General features: G+C 59.8%; 2 protein-coding genes across 7 annotated transcripts in view; one reads left to right on the top strand and one right to left on the bottom strand.

The window, feature by feature from the left end:
* MFSD12 (major facilitator superfamily domain containing 12) overlaps positions 1-14,336 on the top strand; it is a 25,253-nt gene extending 10,917 nt beyond the window's left edge. Inside the window, exons 1-9 of one of the 5 annotated variants that reach the window (XM_030845514.2) lie at positions 2,183-2,580; positions 6,333-6,543; positions 8,300-8,438; positions 8,559-8,741; positions 9,032-9,124; positions 9,209-9,301; positions 9,696-10,045; positions 11,190-11,320; positions 11,436-14,336. In XM_030845514.2, the coding sequence (XP_030701374.1) occupies positions 2,283-2,580; positions 6,333-6,543; positions 8,300-8,438; positions 8,559-8,741; positions 9,032-9,124; positions 9,209-9,301; positions 9,696-10,045; positions 11,190-11,320; positions 11,436-11,458 (1,521 nt within the window). In that variant the 5' untranslated portion in view covers positions 2,183-2,282 and the 3' untranslated portion in view covers positions 11,459-14,336. Of the gene's footprint in view, positions 1-2,182; positions 2,581-6,332; positions 6,544-8,299; positions 8,439-8,558; positions 8,742-9,031; positions 9,125-9,208; positions 9,302-9,695; positions 10,046-11,189; positions 11,396-11,435 lie in introns of those variants that run through there. The other 4 variants (XM_030845515.2, XM_030845519.2, XM_030845513.2 and 1 more) reach the window with 4 other exon arrangements.
* TEKTIP1 (tektin bundle interacting protein 1) lies at positions 10,186-15,921 on the bottom strand. Of its 2 annotated transcripts, XM_030845529.2 has the most exons (4): positions 15,273-15,921; positions 12,801-13,012; positions 12,540-12,692; positions 10,186-12,441 (listed from the first exon to the last, which is right to left on the bottom strand). In XM_030845529.2, exons 1-4 carry the CDS (start codon positions 15,404-15,406, stop codon positions 12,263-12,265), a joined length of 678 nt encoding a protein of 225 aa, XP_030701389.1. In that variant the 5' UTR covers positions 15,407-15,921; the 3' UTR covers positions 10,186-12,262. The 2 variants fall into 2 exon arrangements, with proteins under 2 accessions (XP_030701389.1, XP_030701388.1); XM_030845528.2 differs by lacking the exon at positions 10,186-12,441 and having other exon boundaries at positions 12,447-12,665; positions 12,763-13,012.

The raw sequence follows: 15,921 nt of genomic DNA, 5'->3' as shown, positions 1-15,921 counted from the left end.
AGAAGCCACCACAATGAGAAGCCCGAGCACCGCAACGAAGAGTAGCCCCCGCTCGCCGCAACTAAAGAAAGCCCGCATGCAGCAACAAAGACCCAGCGCAGCCAAAAATAAATACGTTTATATATATTAAAAAAAAAAAGCAATATTGTAACAAGTTCAATAAAGACTTTTAAAAAATGGGTGTGAAGTGTTGAGGGGTGAAAGGAGAGGAGGAATGCAAATGAAAAGCTTAGCCTAGTATTTTTTTTAAATATTTATTTGGCTGCACTGAGTCTTAGTTGCGGTATGCAGGATCTATTTTTAGCTGCAGCATGCGAACTCTTATTTGCAGCATGTGGGATCTAGTTCCCTGACCAGGGATCGAACCTGGGCTCCCTGCACTGGGAACTCCGCAGAGTCTCAGCCACTGGACTACCAGGGGAGTCCCTAGGCTAGTAATTTTAAAAGTCGTCTTCCATTTCCTTCGGAGAAATCATCGAAGGGGAGCATACCCAGCAGGGAGGAAAGACTTGTGGTTCTTATCTCTCCTAATCCATTTATCAAAGATCTGGGTCTACCCCTTATCTCCTTTCTTCCCCTGCCAGGCTATATCTCTTGGAGCCACCATTCCCCATCCACACCAGTTTTTCAGGCTCCTTTTCATGAAAGAGTTGTCGGTGGTCTGCGTCAGTGTGGGCGTCTGGGCCAGGCACCCCTTGGGCTGCCTGGGCTTCAAGTTTATAAGTGGGTTCCCCTCTGTTTCCCAATTTCTGTCTGCATTTCTGATTCTCTGCCTGTATGTCCACCATTCAGTCGGTTGACAGATGTTTCTTGAGTTCCTACTATGTGCCAGGCATCGCTGGGGACAACGCAGTGACTAAGAGGGACCTGGTTCCTGCCTTCACAGGGATCATGGTCCAGTGGGGGAGACAATTACAATTGGGGCAGGGAAAGGGGGAGGTGTCAGGGTTGTGATGGGGGCAGCCCAGGACACTGTGGAACCCGGAGTAATAACCGAGGGGGGAGGAGAGGGTGCTGGAAAGCCTTTCTGGCTGAGAATATTGAGAGAACGCTTGAAGGACTTCCCTGCTGGTCCAGTGGTTAAGACTCCTCGCTTCCACTGCAGGGGGCGCGGGTTCCATCCCTGGTCAGGGAATTAAGATCCTACCTGCCGCGCGGTGAGGCCAAAAAAAAAAAAAAAAGATAAAGCTTATATCCTTTTAAACATACATTATACCCATTCTAGAGCTCGGGAGGCCCCCCGAAATGGATTCGTCCCAGCCGGAAGAGCTAGGAGGGGGTGGGGCTGGGGCTGGATCCCGTGACTCTGGCTCCAGAGTGCAGTGGAGTGCAGGCCTCCGGTTGCACTCTGAGGCCTCCGGTTGGAGGACCGGAGGCCGGGGGAGCTGCACCCTACGCTTGGAGGAACTTGAAACTGCTTGCGTGGTGACCCAATCGTGGGAGGGCTGTTGGAAGGAGGATGGGGAGGGGTCCAGAGCACAGGCCTCAGAGTCGCATGCACTTGACTCACTGTGCGCCCCAGAGCACCTGCGTCCCCTCTCTGGGCGGGTTTGTCGCCTGTGAAATCGGAGATTTGCCCCGCCTCCTGCTCTAGTGGGATGAGAAAATCCACGTGGGGCGCTCGGCACAGTCAGCGCTCATTAAATACCAGCTGGTGTTAGAATTCTGATTATCCCCATTATTATCGTTAATAACTAAATAATTAGAACCAATGCGTCCTCTCTGCATCCGATTGGGTCTCTCCGCGTCGGGAAATCACCGGGCCCCAAGAGAGGCGAGGTCGGACTCAGACCTCTCTTCCACCCACCCACGCCCCGAACTCACCCCGTCTGCCCCGGCCTCCAGCAGGCAGGCCTCGTAAATTTGCAGTCAGGCTGAGGTGGCGCGGGCTTGGAGACGGGGATGTGATTAGGGGTGCCCTTGGCGTCGCCCCGCACCTCCGTGGGAGGGGTCCGCAAACCACTGTGAAATCGTCGGGCGCTAGGACCCAGTAGCCCCGTCGGTGCCGGGCGTCGAGGCCGGGCTAACCCCGCGACCACGCCTCTCTTCGTGATGATTGGCTTTCCGTCCCTGGCCCGCGGCCCCGATTGGCGGACGCGGACGCCGCTCCCGGGATTCCCCGCCCCGCCCGAGCTAGTCTCGGGTCCACCGGCTTTGTCGCCGCAAAAGCGCTCGGCGGGGCGGGATAGGACAGCGAAGCAGGGAGAGCGGGGCGCGGGCAGCCAGGGCCGGGGGTCCCGTCTGCCGGCGCTGGACGGACGGGCCGAGCCCGGAGCGCCGCCATGGGCCCGGGGCCCCCGGCGGCCGGAGCGGGGGCGCCCCCGCGGCCGCTATCCCTCGTTGCGCGGCTGAGCTACGCCGTGGGCCATTTCCTCAACGACCTCTGCGCGTCCATGTGGTTCACCTACCTGCTGCTCTACCTGCACTCGGTGCGCGCCTACAGCTCGCGCGGCGCCGGCCTGCTGCTGCTGCTCGGTCAGGTGGCCGACGGGCTGTGCACGCCCCTCGTGGGCTTCGAGGCTGACCGCGCCGCAGGCCGCTGCGCCCGCTTCGGCCCGCGCAAGGCCTGGCACCTGGTCGGTAAGCCCCGGTCCGGACTCCCCCATCCGACTGCCTGGCTCAGAGCCCGAACCTACCCCCTCTGTCCCACTGCTCCGTCCTCTCTAATTGCCCAACCCATGAGCCTTCCCATCTGTCTGCTTAACTGCCCAGTACCCCTTCTGTTTGTCTGTCGCATGGCTGCCGGCCGACCCGCGGAGCCTCCTCCGTCTGACTGTTCGTGTGACCGTCCAGTGTCACTTTTCTTTGTCTGATCCTCCGGGGCACCCTGAACCCTCTCTGGGTTGGGTCTACTGACCGCGCCTCCTCTGTCAGTCTATCTGGTCTGGCCTGACTTCATCTGTATCAGGGTGACCACCCAGGACAACTCTTGAGCCAGGCTGCCTAGAGTCCCCTCTGGCTGTCTGTTCCCCCAGTGCACTTTGTGCATCCATCCCCTCACTCATCTCGGGCAACCTGGCACTTGGTGGCTTTGGGGAGCTGTCCTGGGAACTGGGTTGGGGACCGGGTGAGCCAGAAGGGTCGGGGTTCTGTGCTTGTCCGGCTGATGGGATGGGGATCTGCAGAGCAGGTAATGGGGTCACCCTCTGTTTGTTATGAGGGAGTTACCTGGACTAGAGGGCTGTTGGTGAGGGGAGGAGGTGGGTCCCACGGGGGCCGGGGCACCCTGCCCGGTGCACACCCATGATAAGGCCCGGCTCCTGGCATCCCTTCTCTGCCCGCCCGGACCCTGGGCCCTGAGATTAGCCCTGGCCACTTTGCCTGCTGTTCTTTCGCTGGCAGAAGTACCCGCCGCATCCTGGCGCTTGGGGCATGCTGGGCATTTAAGGAGGCAGAACCAGGAATCCTGCCCGCTTCTGGGAATTCTGGGCGGCAGCTTTCCAGAAACCAGGAGGGCCGGCTGGTATCTCCTTGCCCTTGGGAACAATGACTGAGGAGGCAGTGATTTGCCTTGGCCCTCATGAGGGACATTTTTTGCAAGGTACAACAGATCTCCAAGTTGCCTGCAAGTGGCTGGCGTTGCCGTGGCCGTGGCTTAGGGGCTGGATTTCAGTTTCTTAGACACTGAGGATGCACAGGCTGTTCTTGGGTCACATTAGGCTAGCAGCCCGGGTGCGGGGGCGTGGCGGGAGCAGGGAGAGGCATGTGACTCAGACCCCAGACAGAGGTATCCCTCTGCGGGCTGCGGTTGGGATTGCTTACAGAGCTGAGCCCAGAGTATCAAATGCAGTTTTGTTCATAATAGTTGAGTAGACCCGTTGACACACAAAAAAGGTAGTTCTTGGGTCAGAGAGATGTGAGGGCTGTTTTCTCTGGGGCAGACAGGTGAGCCCCTTCTAAGGAGATGGAGTCAGCCACAGGTAGGTTTGCCTGGCAGTGGACGCTGCATGTGCAAAGGCCCTGAGGTGGGACCTCGTAACAGCCTGTCTTCCCGTTTTGTAGGTGGGGGGTTGAGGTTCAGCGACAGCCCCACCTGACCCCAGGGGGAGATGCTGAGTCCCCTTGCAGAGGGGAGGTTAGGGTAGTGGAGGCACCTTTGTCAGTACACTGAAGGCTTTGTGTTTATGCCTTCAGCTTATGATGGGTGCCCCAACCAGATACCAGGGCCTCCACCTGTGCCCTCTCCCTGCATATGCAGAGATCCAGGAAGAGGAAGCCAGGGTGGCCCCTTGTGATGCCTGATAAGGTGACTTGAGTGAAGGTCACCTCGGCCTCAGTGCTCACTTCTCTTTTTTACCCAAGTCTGTGGGTGGTGGGGACAGACTCATTCTTTCCTTTAACAAGCCCTCGGGGCTCCCCGTCTAGCGCAGAGAGGACCCGGAAAGCCAGACATGGACACTCCTGTCGGGTCCAAGCTGGGCAGGTGGGTAGACTGGGCTTCATAGGAAGAAGCAGAGCTCTGGAGGAGGGGACATTAGCTTTGGGGCTTTGAAGGACGAATAGGAGTGTATGTGTGTAGGGGGGCATTCCAAGTAGTTGAAACAGCTTTTGCAAAGGTGTGACATCTCATGGCTTTGAAGTTGCTGAGACAGGAAGTGGCGCAAAGAAGTAGGAGCTTCTGATTTCACACATTAACTCTTAATTCTCATGCCAATTTTGTGAGGTATTTTTATTAGCTCCCTTTCCTGGAAACGGAGGCCCAGAGAGGCAGTCACTTGCCCAAAGTCCCCCAGCCAGGCAGCCTGGCCCTGACAATGGTTAACGTGTCCTGGGCAGCAGCAGGGTACAGTCCGTCTGGCCAGGGCTGCACATTCTTTTGACCAGAGTCTACAGTTCCTGTCTGGCCCCGGGGTGGCCTCCAGGCCACCAGGAATCTGCCTGGGGTGCCTCTTCCAGGCACCAGTTCCAGAGAAATACCAAGCGTGGTTTTGGTTTCATTTCCCAGTCCCTGAACTGTTGGGGTGGGCCCAGGGTCTGGGGCATGAGGTCACCTCCGGGGCCTGGTGGGGAGGAAGGAAGTCTGGCTCCAGGCGCTCTGGGATGGGAGGAGAAGCGTGGAGGGCTGGAGGGAAGGAGCATGGCTGAGTCCAGCAGGCTGGCCTCGCAGCTCTGCAGCTCACTCAGTGGGCCTCAGTTTACTCATCAGGAAATGGGTTGGTTTAATAATAACGTTCACCTCTTTGGGCTGTTTTAAATAGAGGCCACTATTATTATTATTCACTCATTCAAAAGATCTTGATGTGCCAGACTCTATATTGGGTGCCAGGGACACAGAAGTGACTTGGAGAGACCTGTTACCCACCCCCCAGACAGAGAGACAAAAGAATTCCTGTGTGTGCAAAGGGTATGAAGGAGAGAAAGCAGGGTTCAGACAGAGGGTGTCAGAGTGGGGAGGGGACTGCTGGTGACTGGGCTGGTCAGGGGGGCTTCTTTGAGGAGGTGGCATTTTAGTTGAGTCCTGGAGGGATGAAGAGGAGTGCGGCTTGCTAAGATGTCATGGGAAAAGCATTCCAGGCAGAGGGGACAGCCTGTGCAAAGGCCCTGGGGCAGGAAGAACAGGGAGGAGGCCCGAGTGGCTGGAGCAGAGTGAGTGAGGGGGAGAGAGGGAGGAGGGGATGGGTCAGGGCGGGTGGTGCAGGCCCCTTTGGGACCTCGGGGAGAACTTGTGCTTGTTCTGAGGTATGAGTGTTTTCCAGGGAGAGGCACCTGGGCCTCCTGACTCCTGGCAGCCCCACGGGACGCCTGGTAGGAGCTGGGAGGAAAAGGCCCCCTCCATGGGTGAGGCGGGAAGGGGAAGTGATGGGGTAAGTGGCACATCTGTGGTGGGCAGTTCCCCAGGGGACCTCCACAGCGCCCTTTCAACCTGCTGCGTGGCCTTAGGCTCGGCTTGTTTCCCCAGCTGTCACCAAGGGGGCAAACTTGGCGAGCCCTGAGCCGGCATGGCAAGAGCCCATTCTTGGCCCCTGTCATCTGGCCCTGCCCCTGCATGGTTACAGCATGTGGCCGGCTCTGTGTCAGTTCCCCCATCACACACGAGGGGCGTAGGGCCTGGACTGGGAGGCCCAGCCCCTTTGTCCTGTTGGGCTGTGTGTCCTCAGGGGGGGCCCCAGATCTCTCGGCCTTAGTTCCCCATCTGTCACAGGGGCTGTAAGCCTGGGGAGCCCCGGGTTGCTGACACCCACTCACTGTGTGACTTTGTTGTGTGTGTGTTTGTGGAGGGGGTCTCTAACTTTTTCCAGGTCTCGGTTTTGTCCCCACCCGCTCACCTGGGGAGCCCTGGGCCAGCGTGGGAAGACCCTGCAATGTGCCCTCCCCGCTCTGCTTGTCCACAGGCACTATCTGCGTCCTGCTGTCCTTCCCCTTCATCTTCAGCCCCTGCCTGGGCTGCAACGCCACCACGCCTGAGTGGGTTGCCCTCCTCTACTACGGGCCCTTCATCGTGATCTTCCAGTTCGGCTGGGCTGCTACACAGATTGCCCACCTCAGCCTCATCCCGGAGCTCGTCACCAACGACCATGAGAAGGTGGAGCTCACGGCTCTCAGGTGCAACCTTCGGGGCAGGGCAGGCAGGCGTGCGAAGAGCAGGCACGGCGGGGGGCCCAGGGCCACCCTCCCATGTCTGGGCTCTGCTTGGCTGTGCGGCTCTGGGACTCTGCCCCAGCGTGGGCATCTGTACATTAGTGTGTTATTCAGCCATTGCTGCGTGACAAATGAGCACCAAGTTAGCAACTTCAAACAGCACCCATTGACCACCTCCTGGTTTGTGTGGGTCAGGAGTCTGGCTTAGCTTAGCTGGGTTCTCAGCGTTAGTCTTGAGGCTGCAGTCAAGGTGTCGGCTAGGGCTGGGGCGTCATCTGAGGCTTGGGGTCCCTCTGCCCTGCTCATGTCATTGTTGGCAGTGTTTGTCTTCTTATAGATTTAGAAGTCTTGGGGGTGGGGACTTCCCTGGCTGTCCAATGGTTAGGACTCTGCGCTTCCACTGCAGGGGCATGGGTTTGATCCCTGGTCGGGGAACTGAGATCCTGCACGCTGCGCGGCACGGCCAAGAAAAGAAGTCGTAGGGACTTGCTGCTTCTTCGAGGCCAGCACGAGTCTCTCATCTCAGGGATGGTGTGAGCCCACTTTCTGAGGGTCGCCTGATTAGGTCAGGCCCACTCAGGATAATCTCCCTTACTCACATCCACAAAATCCCTTTACCTTTGCCACAGTTACCTAACACGGGCTTGACGTCCCATCACATTCACACGTCCTGTTCCCCAAGGGGAGGGGGTTAGAGGGGGCAGGGAGGCAGGCCATGGGAATGTCTGAACCATCTTAGAATCCCGCCTCCCACATGTGGGTACAGCTGGCGCCCAGCGCGTCCGTTTCTTGCTTGAGGTGCTGAAGGAGGTGATTCTGCATGTGATGGTAGCAGGGGCACTTATGGAACGCTTGCTGTGGGCTGGGCACAGTTCTGGGCCCGTCATGCAGAAGATCTTGAATTCTCACAAGTCCGAGAGGTTGTCATGTGCCCAGGGACAGGGTTGGAGCAGAGTGGGGCCTGTGCAGTGGGACCAGGGATCAGATGACAGTTCTCGGCAGGAGGGACGTCACACATGAAGGTGGCCGTGCGGGCATAAGCGCTCGTCATGAGGGCCCTGCCTGTCTGAGCCCAGTTCCCCATTACGGCCGAGAGCTGCGGGCACTAACGGCGGGGGTTGCTCAATGCCTGGGGCCCCCGAGGGCCCCAGCTGAGGGGGACAGGCTGGGCCCGGTAGAGGCTGGGCGCTTTCTACCCGCAAGTGGTTTACCGCCTGCCTCGTGTCATTTTCGCCTTGACTTCTGCGGGTGTTCTTGTTCTCACTTTCAGAAAGGGAAGTGGACTCCTGGTGAGATCCAGAGGCTCCTCGCCCCGGCCAGGGCCCTAGGCAGGCCATGGCTCTGGGGCTGCAGGCAGGAGTGGACTCGGATGACTCTAGACCATGGAGCCCTTGCCCAGCTGAAGCCCAGGATTTCTGAGTATCTTGGGTTCTCAGGCTTCTGGGTTGCAGGCCTGACTTGGCCCTGCTTTGCTGAGTCTCTACATTCAGGCCCCAGGCAGATGGGACCTCACGGTGGGGTCTTGGGCCAGAGAAATCAGATACGTGCACGCTGGGGAAACTGAGGCCAGCAGAGGCTTTCCTGGGCTACCCAGTGTGTTGGTGGCTGAAATCACCTGGCCGGAGGTTCCCCAGACGCTCTGACTGTACGCCTGCCTGGGGAGTAAGTGGTTGCGTGGCTCCCGGGCTGCCCTGCTGAGGCCTTGCCTGTGCCCTGGCAGGTACGCCTTCACCGTGGTGGCCAGCATCACCGTCTATGGGGCTGCCTGGCTTCTGCTCCACTTGCAGGGCTCTCCCCACATGGGGTCCACCCAGGATGTCTATGACCAGCTGGGGGTCCAAGATGTGCCGGTGTTCCGGGTGAGCTGGGGCCCGGGGTGGGCCAAGGCTGGCTGCTGCCCGGGTGGGACAACCCCAAGGCCCTGAACTCAGGGCTTGGGCCGAGAGTCGCTGCTGACCCCTCTCCTGCCCGGTCCCCAGAACCTCTCGCTGTTGGTGGTGGGCATTGGAGCTGTCTTCTCACTGCTGTTCCACCTGGGCACCAGGGAGGGGCGCCGGCGGCAGGTGGAGGAGCCAGATGAACACAGCCCTCTGTTGGCCCCTGCTACTGCCCGGCCCTTGCTGCTCTGGAAACACTGGCTTCGGGAGCCAGCCTTTTATCAGGTATGTCACAGGGGCAGAGGCTGTTGGAGTTGATGCCCCTCTCCCACCAGGCCCTTACTCTGTGCGGCTGCAGGCAGGGATGGCAGACATTGGAGCAAAACGTAGCCCCTTCTCCAGCCACACCCAGGGCAGACATTACTAATGTCACTGCTCTCTTCTCCACCTGACCAGCTAGGCAGTCACTACTAATGGATCGGGTGCCAGCTGCAGGGTTACTCCCGTTGGCCCCCAGTGCTCCCCGCTTATGGGAGTAGAGGAGGGCCCCCTCTGACCCGTCCCTCTGTTTACAGGTAGGCTCGCTGTACATGAGCACGAGGCTCATTGTGAACCTGTCCCAGACATACATGGCCATGTACCTCACCTACTCCCTCAACCTGCCTAAGGTGAGCCGGCCGGGTGGCGGGGGTGCGGGGCCCTGAGGCTGATGAGCCACTCCTCACACGCCTGTGCCCACTCTGCCCCGACAGAAGTTCATCGCCACCATCCCACTGGTGATGTACCTCAGCGGCTTCCTCTCCTCCTTCCTTCTGAAGCCCGTCAACAAGTGCATCGGGAGGAATGTGAGTAGGCCGGGCAGAGGGTAGTGTGCCTTGTGCAACCTGGGCGACTCCAGACCACGGCCCAGCGTGGGAGCCAGAGGGTGGCCGGCGTGACTGAGGAACTGAATGCTTCATTTTGTTTCCTTTTAATTGAGTTGCGTTGAGACCCAAGTAGCCGCCCACCTCTAGTGGCAGCTGTAACAGCATAGCCCTAGAACATCTGCTCCCTGGAGCTCGGAGCACCTCTGAGGCTCAAAATCCTCTGAGGTCAGAGCTGGGGGCTCCTTAGGGATAACCCAACTCAAAGCCCCGCCTTTGCTGGGGTTGGGGGCCGGACTGAAGATCAGAAAGGGCAAGTGCCAGGCTCAGGGCTGCCCAGCGAGGTGGGCCTGATGCTGGGCCGGGCTCTCTGCAGATGACCTACTTTGTGGGCCTCCTGGTGATCCTGGCCTTCGCAGCCTGGGTGGCACTGGCAGATGAGCTGGGTGTGGCTGTGTATGTGGTGGCTGTGCTGCTGGGCATGGGCTGTGCCACCATCCTCGTCACCTCGCTGGCCATGACAGCTGACCTCATCGGCCCCCATACGGTAGGGCCGCTGAGCCAGTCCGGGTTGGGGTTGGGGACCAGGGCCGAGGCCTGGGATGCTGACCCCCTGCTCGTGCCCCCCCAGCACAGCGGAGCCTTCGTGTATGGCGCCATGAGCTTCTTGGACAAGGTGGCCAATGGGCTGGCAGTCATGGCCATCCAGAGCCTGCACCCCTGCTCGTGAGTACCCCTATCCATTTGTTCTTGCGTTTAATGAGCTGTGCTGAGGCCGTGCTGTGCCCCAGGCGCTGCCCCAGGTCTGCTAATTCCATGAGAACAGAAGACCCCGCCCCGGTGGCCTCACAGCCAGGGAGACCGGGTTATTCCCCACCTCGAGCACCCATTTATTTACTGAGCCAACAGTCTGTCCTGGGCCGGGTGCTGAGGACACACAGATGGATCGGGGGGATGTGAGCAGACAGGGCAGAGAGAGAGCCTGGAATCCCTGTAATTCAGACCCTCAGAACCTAGGGTTCCAGCCCCAGATGGTTCTAGACCTGAGTTTGCACCCTGTAGAAGCCCAGGATTTGGGACTGAAAGCTGGCCTGGTCCTCTGTCCTCATGGAGCTGGGGACAACATGAGCCACATGAATCATCTCATGAATAAATGTGTACAAAGGGTGTGAAGGACACCACTTGGGGAGGCCTGACTGGGGCGAGAAGTCAGGAAGGGCTGCCTTGAAGTGACGTGGGACCCAAGACCTGGAGGATGTCAGGGAGTTCTAGGCGTATGGGGAGGAGCATCCTTGTGCAAAGGCCCTGGGGCAGGACTGTGCCTGGCATGGTGGAAGGACAGCAACGAGGCCCTTGTGGCTAGAGCACAGTGAGCGAGGTGGAGAGAGGGAGGAGGGGAGGGCAGGGAGGGGATGGGTCGTGCAGGGCCTTGTGGGCCACAAGAGGACTTGGGTTTTTGCCCCAAGGGAGGTGGGCCCCTGGAGGGCTGTGAGCAGAAGGGGCGGGGTCTGAGTCAGCTGCTCACAGGCGCCCTCTGGCGGCTACGGTGGGGAGGACAGACAGGGAAGGGAGGGTGGGAACAGGGAGGGGACTAGGATGGTGGGGGGGGCAGGTGGTGACGGGGCTGGATCCTGAGGAAGGAGAAATGGGCAGTCTGGGGTAGACTTGGAAGGCAGAGCTGACCTTACTGACTTAAGTATCAGCTGTTGGAGGGGAGGAGGGGGTTGAGGGCAACCACTTGGTCCTGGCCTGAGTGCGGGGAAAGATGGGGTGCCCCGGCTGAGATGGGAGGAGCAGGAGGTACAGGCTGGGGCTGGAAGGTACCGACAGGCGTCTGCTCACCCCCCTTCTGCCCTTCCCCTGCCCCCAGCTCAGAGCTCTGCTGCAAAGCCTGCGTGGCCTTCTACCACTGGGTGATGGTGGCCGTGACGGGTGGCGTGGGCGTGGCCGCCACCCTGGCTCTGTGCAGTCTCCTGGTCTGGCCCGTCCGCCTTCGGAGCTGTGAGTTGCAGGCCCCGCCACCCCACAAAAGCCCCAAACCAGCCATGGGTGTGTAGGTCTGGGCCAGGACAGGCCCCGCCCTCCCTAACCCCACTTCCACCCCCTTCTCTTGCAGGGCACCCTGGAGCCCAACCTTGACACCGCCCCATGGTCCTTTACCCTTTGTAAATTAACCGCGACTGTGAACGCTCGCTGCCCTACAAGGCCTGCAAGCGGCCCCTTTGCTGCTCTGATCCCACTCCTGCGTCTGTCCCATCCCTGCCTGGCTGCGGGGGGGTCAGGTGGGGCTTGGTGGGCGGGATACCAGCAGCTTCTCCCCGCTAGGGCGGGGACACCGAGCTAGGCCCTCTGGTATTCAGGGGCTGGTGGGGTCCTTGTGGGTCTGGGGTACCCCAATCCTGACTCTAACCCACCCCCAGCTGTCTGGATGATTCGGGGTGCCCTGTGTTGTGTGGGGGCCGGATGTGAGGCTCCTGGGTGCTGGGCCTGCCCCGAGCTCAGCCCCGGCCAGCCTAGGGTCTCCTGGGTGCTACTACCGGGTGCCGCCAGGCCCTGGAGGACAGAGCCATTGCGGAGCCTGCCAGGAGCCCCAGCCTCAGGGTTAGGGGGCTGGGCCCAGACCCTGCCCGTGGCGATGGTGAGGCTCAGCACGCCGGGGCCCCGAGTGCGGCTCCCTGCACCCAGGCCACTGCTGACAGTGAGTAAAGAGCCGCCTGGGGCCAGGACTGTGCCTTGGCCTGGGGCCCGGGGTAGAGGGAGCCGAGGGCAGGAGAGGTCGTCTGTCTGACTCTGCCCTGGAGCTTGGTCACTAGGGTCCTGGTTCAGCGCTCCCTTCATCTGGCTGCCTGACCTCCCCAGGCCCCAGCCCCAGAGGTGGACAGATGCCTTGGGGGAGAGGCGCCGGGTCCCTGAAGAGCCACACCGGGCAGCACGAGATCTTTATCAGTGACTGGGCGTGTAGACGAGCCGGGGCTGCTGGTTGGTGGAGGGGCAGCAGGGTTCCAGGTCCCACTGCCGGTAGTTCTGGGTGGTGTAGCGCGGGCGCTGGGGCGCCGACAGGTATGGCCCGTAGTCAGATGCCTGCCACAGCGGCTTGACCCCGAATTGGTGTCTGTGGATCACTGGGGGGCCAGGACCCGGGTCACCGGCTGGCCCCGCCTCCTGGCCCCCAGCTTCTCACCGCCAGCCCCTGGGTCGCCTGCCCCTGGCCCAAGCTCACCGTACTCCTCGTCCCGGTTGGGTCTGTCTTTCCACAGCATGCTCCCGTACTGTGTGCGGGGGCCCCTGTACTGCGCAGGGATGATGGGGTCGTACCAGGCGGTCTCCCGGAGACGCTGGGTGTAGGCTGTGGGGTAGGGGTCAGGGGTCATCTCTGCACCTGTGGGCCTCACCCTCCCCTGCAGGCGAGCCTGGTGTCAGGGAGGGCCGGGCTGGGCACTCACCCGAGGGCATGCTGGGCATGCTGCGCTCCTGGGGGGGCTGTGGCATCTGTGCCTGCGGGCATAAGCCTCGAAGTGTGGGCTGTCCAGAGCCCGAGGGAGCATGTTCCAGGCTTCTCGAGAGTCCGAGTTGGTCAGGCCCGTGTACCACAGCTGGCCGGCCGCGTCGCGTCCCATGGGTGTGTACTTCCAGCGCATCTCCTGCTTGATGGCCGGTGTCTGGCGGGGCCCCTCCTGGGACAGGTAGTCATTGCTGAGGGCAGGGGTGGGAGGAGAGAGACTGAGTTTTCAGCCCCCCTGCCCTCCCCGGGCCTCTTCATCCCCATCACCAGCACTGAGGGTGCAGAATGCAGAAGCCTGGCCCGAGGTGCGGGGGGCCTTGTCTGTCCTTCAGTACTGGACACCCTCCCACCTAGGCTGGCAGAGGGCGGAAGGCTGACCCCTTGTAGCCCCTCCTCTCTGCCACATCCTCCCCAACCCCCAGGACCTCCTAAACATTTCATCTTTTCTTGCCTCTACTAAGTCCTTTGCCCAGCCTCCCAGACCTGCAGGCCCTTTCCTCCAGGAAGCCCCCCTGGCCTGGAGGTGCACCAGGAGGACGTGGTCTCAGCTATGGCTCAGTGAGTGGCGCAGGTTTCACCGTCATTGGTCTGGCCTGGGAGCCGTGGGTTGGGGACACTGGGAAAGTGTATGGGGAGCCCATTCTCCCAGGGAGACCTTCGGGGAACCCTTGTGCCATCGCCACCCGCCCAGCTATGGGGGCCAGCGGGGAGTGAAGGCAAGCTCACATTTAAAGGAGAAACTATTGCAGCTACACAGGAGTGCCTGTTCCAGGGGCCACTGTTGCCAGAGCCCGTCCCAGGCTGAAAGCATCAGGAGGGCTCCCCTGAGGAGGTGGCAGTGATGTGAGGAGGGTCCCGCTTGTGCAAAGGCCCTGGGGCAGCAGGGATGGTGTAAGGAACAGAGGCTGGCAGAGCAAAGAGGGAAGTGGAAATATGCTAACGATGGCAAAAATCAAACCTCAATGAGATACCATCAAAACTAAAGCTATCCTTCGGGAACACCCTCGCAGCACCACTGCCCAAGAGACAGACATGGGCACGTGCTTTGACCTGACGAGCTTGCTCCAGGGAGATGCCCTAGGGAATGAGCCCGTGGCCCCAAGATGGTCCAAGCAGGGCTGCTGATAAAACGTTCTCCCCTGTGCCTGCTTGGAGTTCCCACTCCACACGGAAGACCAGAAACCCACGTGTTTCATAAGAGGTGGGCTCGGCCTGGTCAGTTCTGGGAAGTGGCCGCAGGCTGCTTTGCCACTTGCAGGGAGGGGAGTTTGGGGACCGTCTGGCAGGCCCCACTCTTTTGAACTACAAAATGAACCAAAACTACAAAATGCACCTGGCTTGTAAAAAGGAATTAAAACAGTCAAAAATAACACACAATGAAAAGCGAGTCTCTGTGTCAATTACACCTCAAAAAAACTAATAAAAGAACATCGCGTTATGGCTGAAAAACATTTTTTTCTCATAATAAATGAATGCCTTTTTGACGTAGAATCAAGAAATCCAATGACATTTAAATAAATAAAAGTACTGGAAAAAGCAGTGAGTCTCCCTGACCTAGCTGCCAGTCCCCTCCACCAGGGCCGCCACTCTTACTGGTTTCTGCTTCATTCCAGAAGCAGCGTGTAGGCACGAGCCATTCCATCCCATCACACGCCTGTGGGAACCTGCTTCTATCGTGGTGGCAGTTTTTTTTTTACTTAATTTTCTTGGAAATGGAACAGCAGCAAAGGCACTGACTCGCCTTTCCTGTAAAGCAAGATGGTGACCCATTATAGTTTATTAACGCTTATTAATGGGTCCTCTAATGGGTTGAACGTGTCCCCCCAGTTCACGTCCACCCGGAATCTCAGAACATGACCTTACTTGGAAATAGGGTCTTAGCAGATGTAACTTAAGACATCTTAAGTTAAGACAAATAGGGTCTTAGCAGATGTAACTCAAGACATAACTTAAGACCCTTAATAGGGTCATGCCGGGTCAGGGAGGCCCTAATGCAACCCTAATGCAGAGCCCTGGTGAGGCTGGGGTATCTACACGGTCAGGGGAGGTCACGAGACAAGGGACGCCACGGACTGCCAGCACCCCCAGAAGCCAGGAGGGACACGGGGCAGATGTTACCTCAAGGCCTCAGAAGGCCCCAGCCCTGCTGACACCTTGGTGTTGGGGCTCCCGGCCCCCAGAGCTGGGAGAGGTAAATTCTGTGCTCGATGCCGCCCCCTTGTGGGGTTGTTCCAGCAGCGCAGGGCTCCCAGGAACCTATCTGCTCTGCTGGCTGGCTGTGTGTGTGTCCTGCATGCGTGAACCACCACTCCTGCCAGGTCCCAAGCCTGGTGCAGGTGGGTGGGGAGGGTGCAGGGAGCAGGTGCAGCACCCGCATACCTTTATGGAGACTGAAAGACACTGGTGGGAAGCAAACCCAAAGAGGCAGTGCAGGTGCAAGGACGTGCTCACCTGTAGAGAGATGCCGGGAGGTTCACTTCCAGGGTTCCCCGGGGGACGTAGGGCCGGGCAGCCTCCTGCCTCAGGGTCTGCATGTCTGCCTCTGGGTGCCCGGGGGCTCCTGCCTCCAAGGCCTGCGGGGCCATTGTTGACAGCTACAAAGGCAGCCCGGAGTCCTGGCAACAGCTGGGTCTGCTGGCCACCATCCAGGCCACTGCCTCTCCCCCAGCTGAGGGGCCGAGCCGGGAGAGCAGAGGCTGGAGAAGGAGGCGGGCGCTCATCTGGGTAGGGCCGACCTGGGGCTCAGCCCTCCCACCTCTTCTCTGCCCCCCAACACAGCCGCATGGGGGCCTCCAAACCCAACGAAGCTTCTGAATTTCCTTTCCACAACCTCAGCCCTACCCTTCCAGGTGCTCAGGCCAGCAGCCCTGCAGCCCCCAGGTCCTCCCTTCTCACCCCACCCCCGTCCAGTCCTCCATCTGTTTCCAAAATACGTCCAGCGCGAGAATCTGCACACACGTGTTCACAGTGGCACGATCCACAACAGCCAAAGAGCGGAAGCAACCCAAATGCCCACCAACCGCAGGACAGAAACCCAACACAGGGTCCCTCCACACACTGGAACGTTAGCCATGGAAAGGGGTGACGCGCTGACACAACC

This window comes from Globicephala melas, chromosome 3 (assembly GCF_963455315.2).
Source record: "Globicephala melas chromosome 3, mGloMel1.2, whole genome shotgun sequence".
Taxonomy (NCBI): domain Eukaryota; kingdom Metazoa; phylum Chordata; class Mammalia; order Artiodactyla; family Delphinidae; genus Globicephala; species Globicephala melas.
This window is presented reverse-complemented; position numbering and strand designations above follow the sequence as displayed.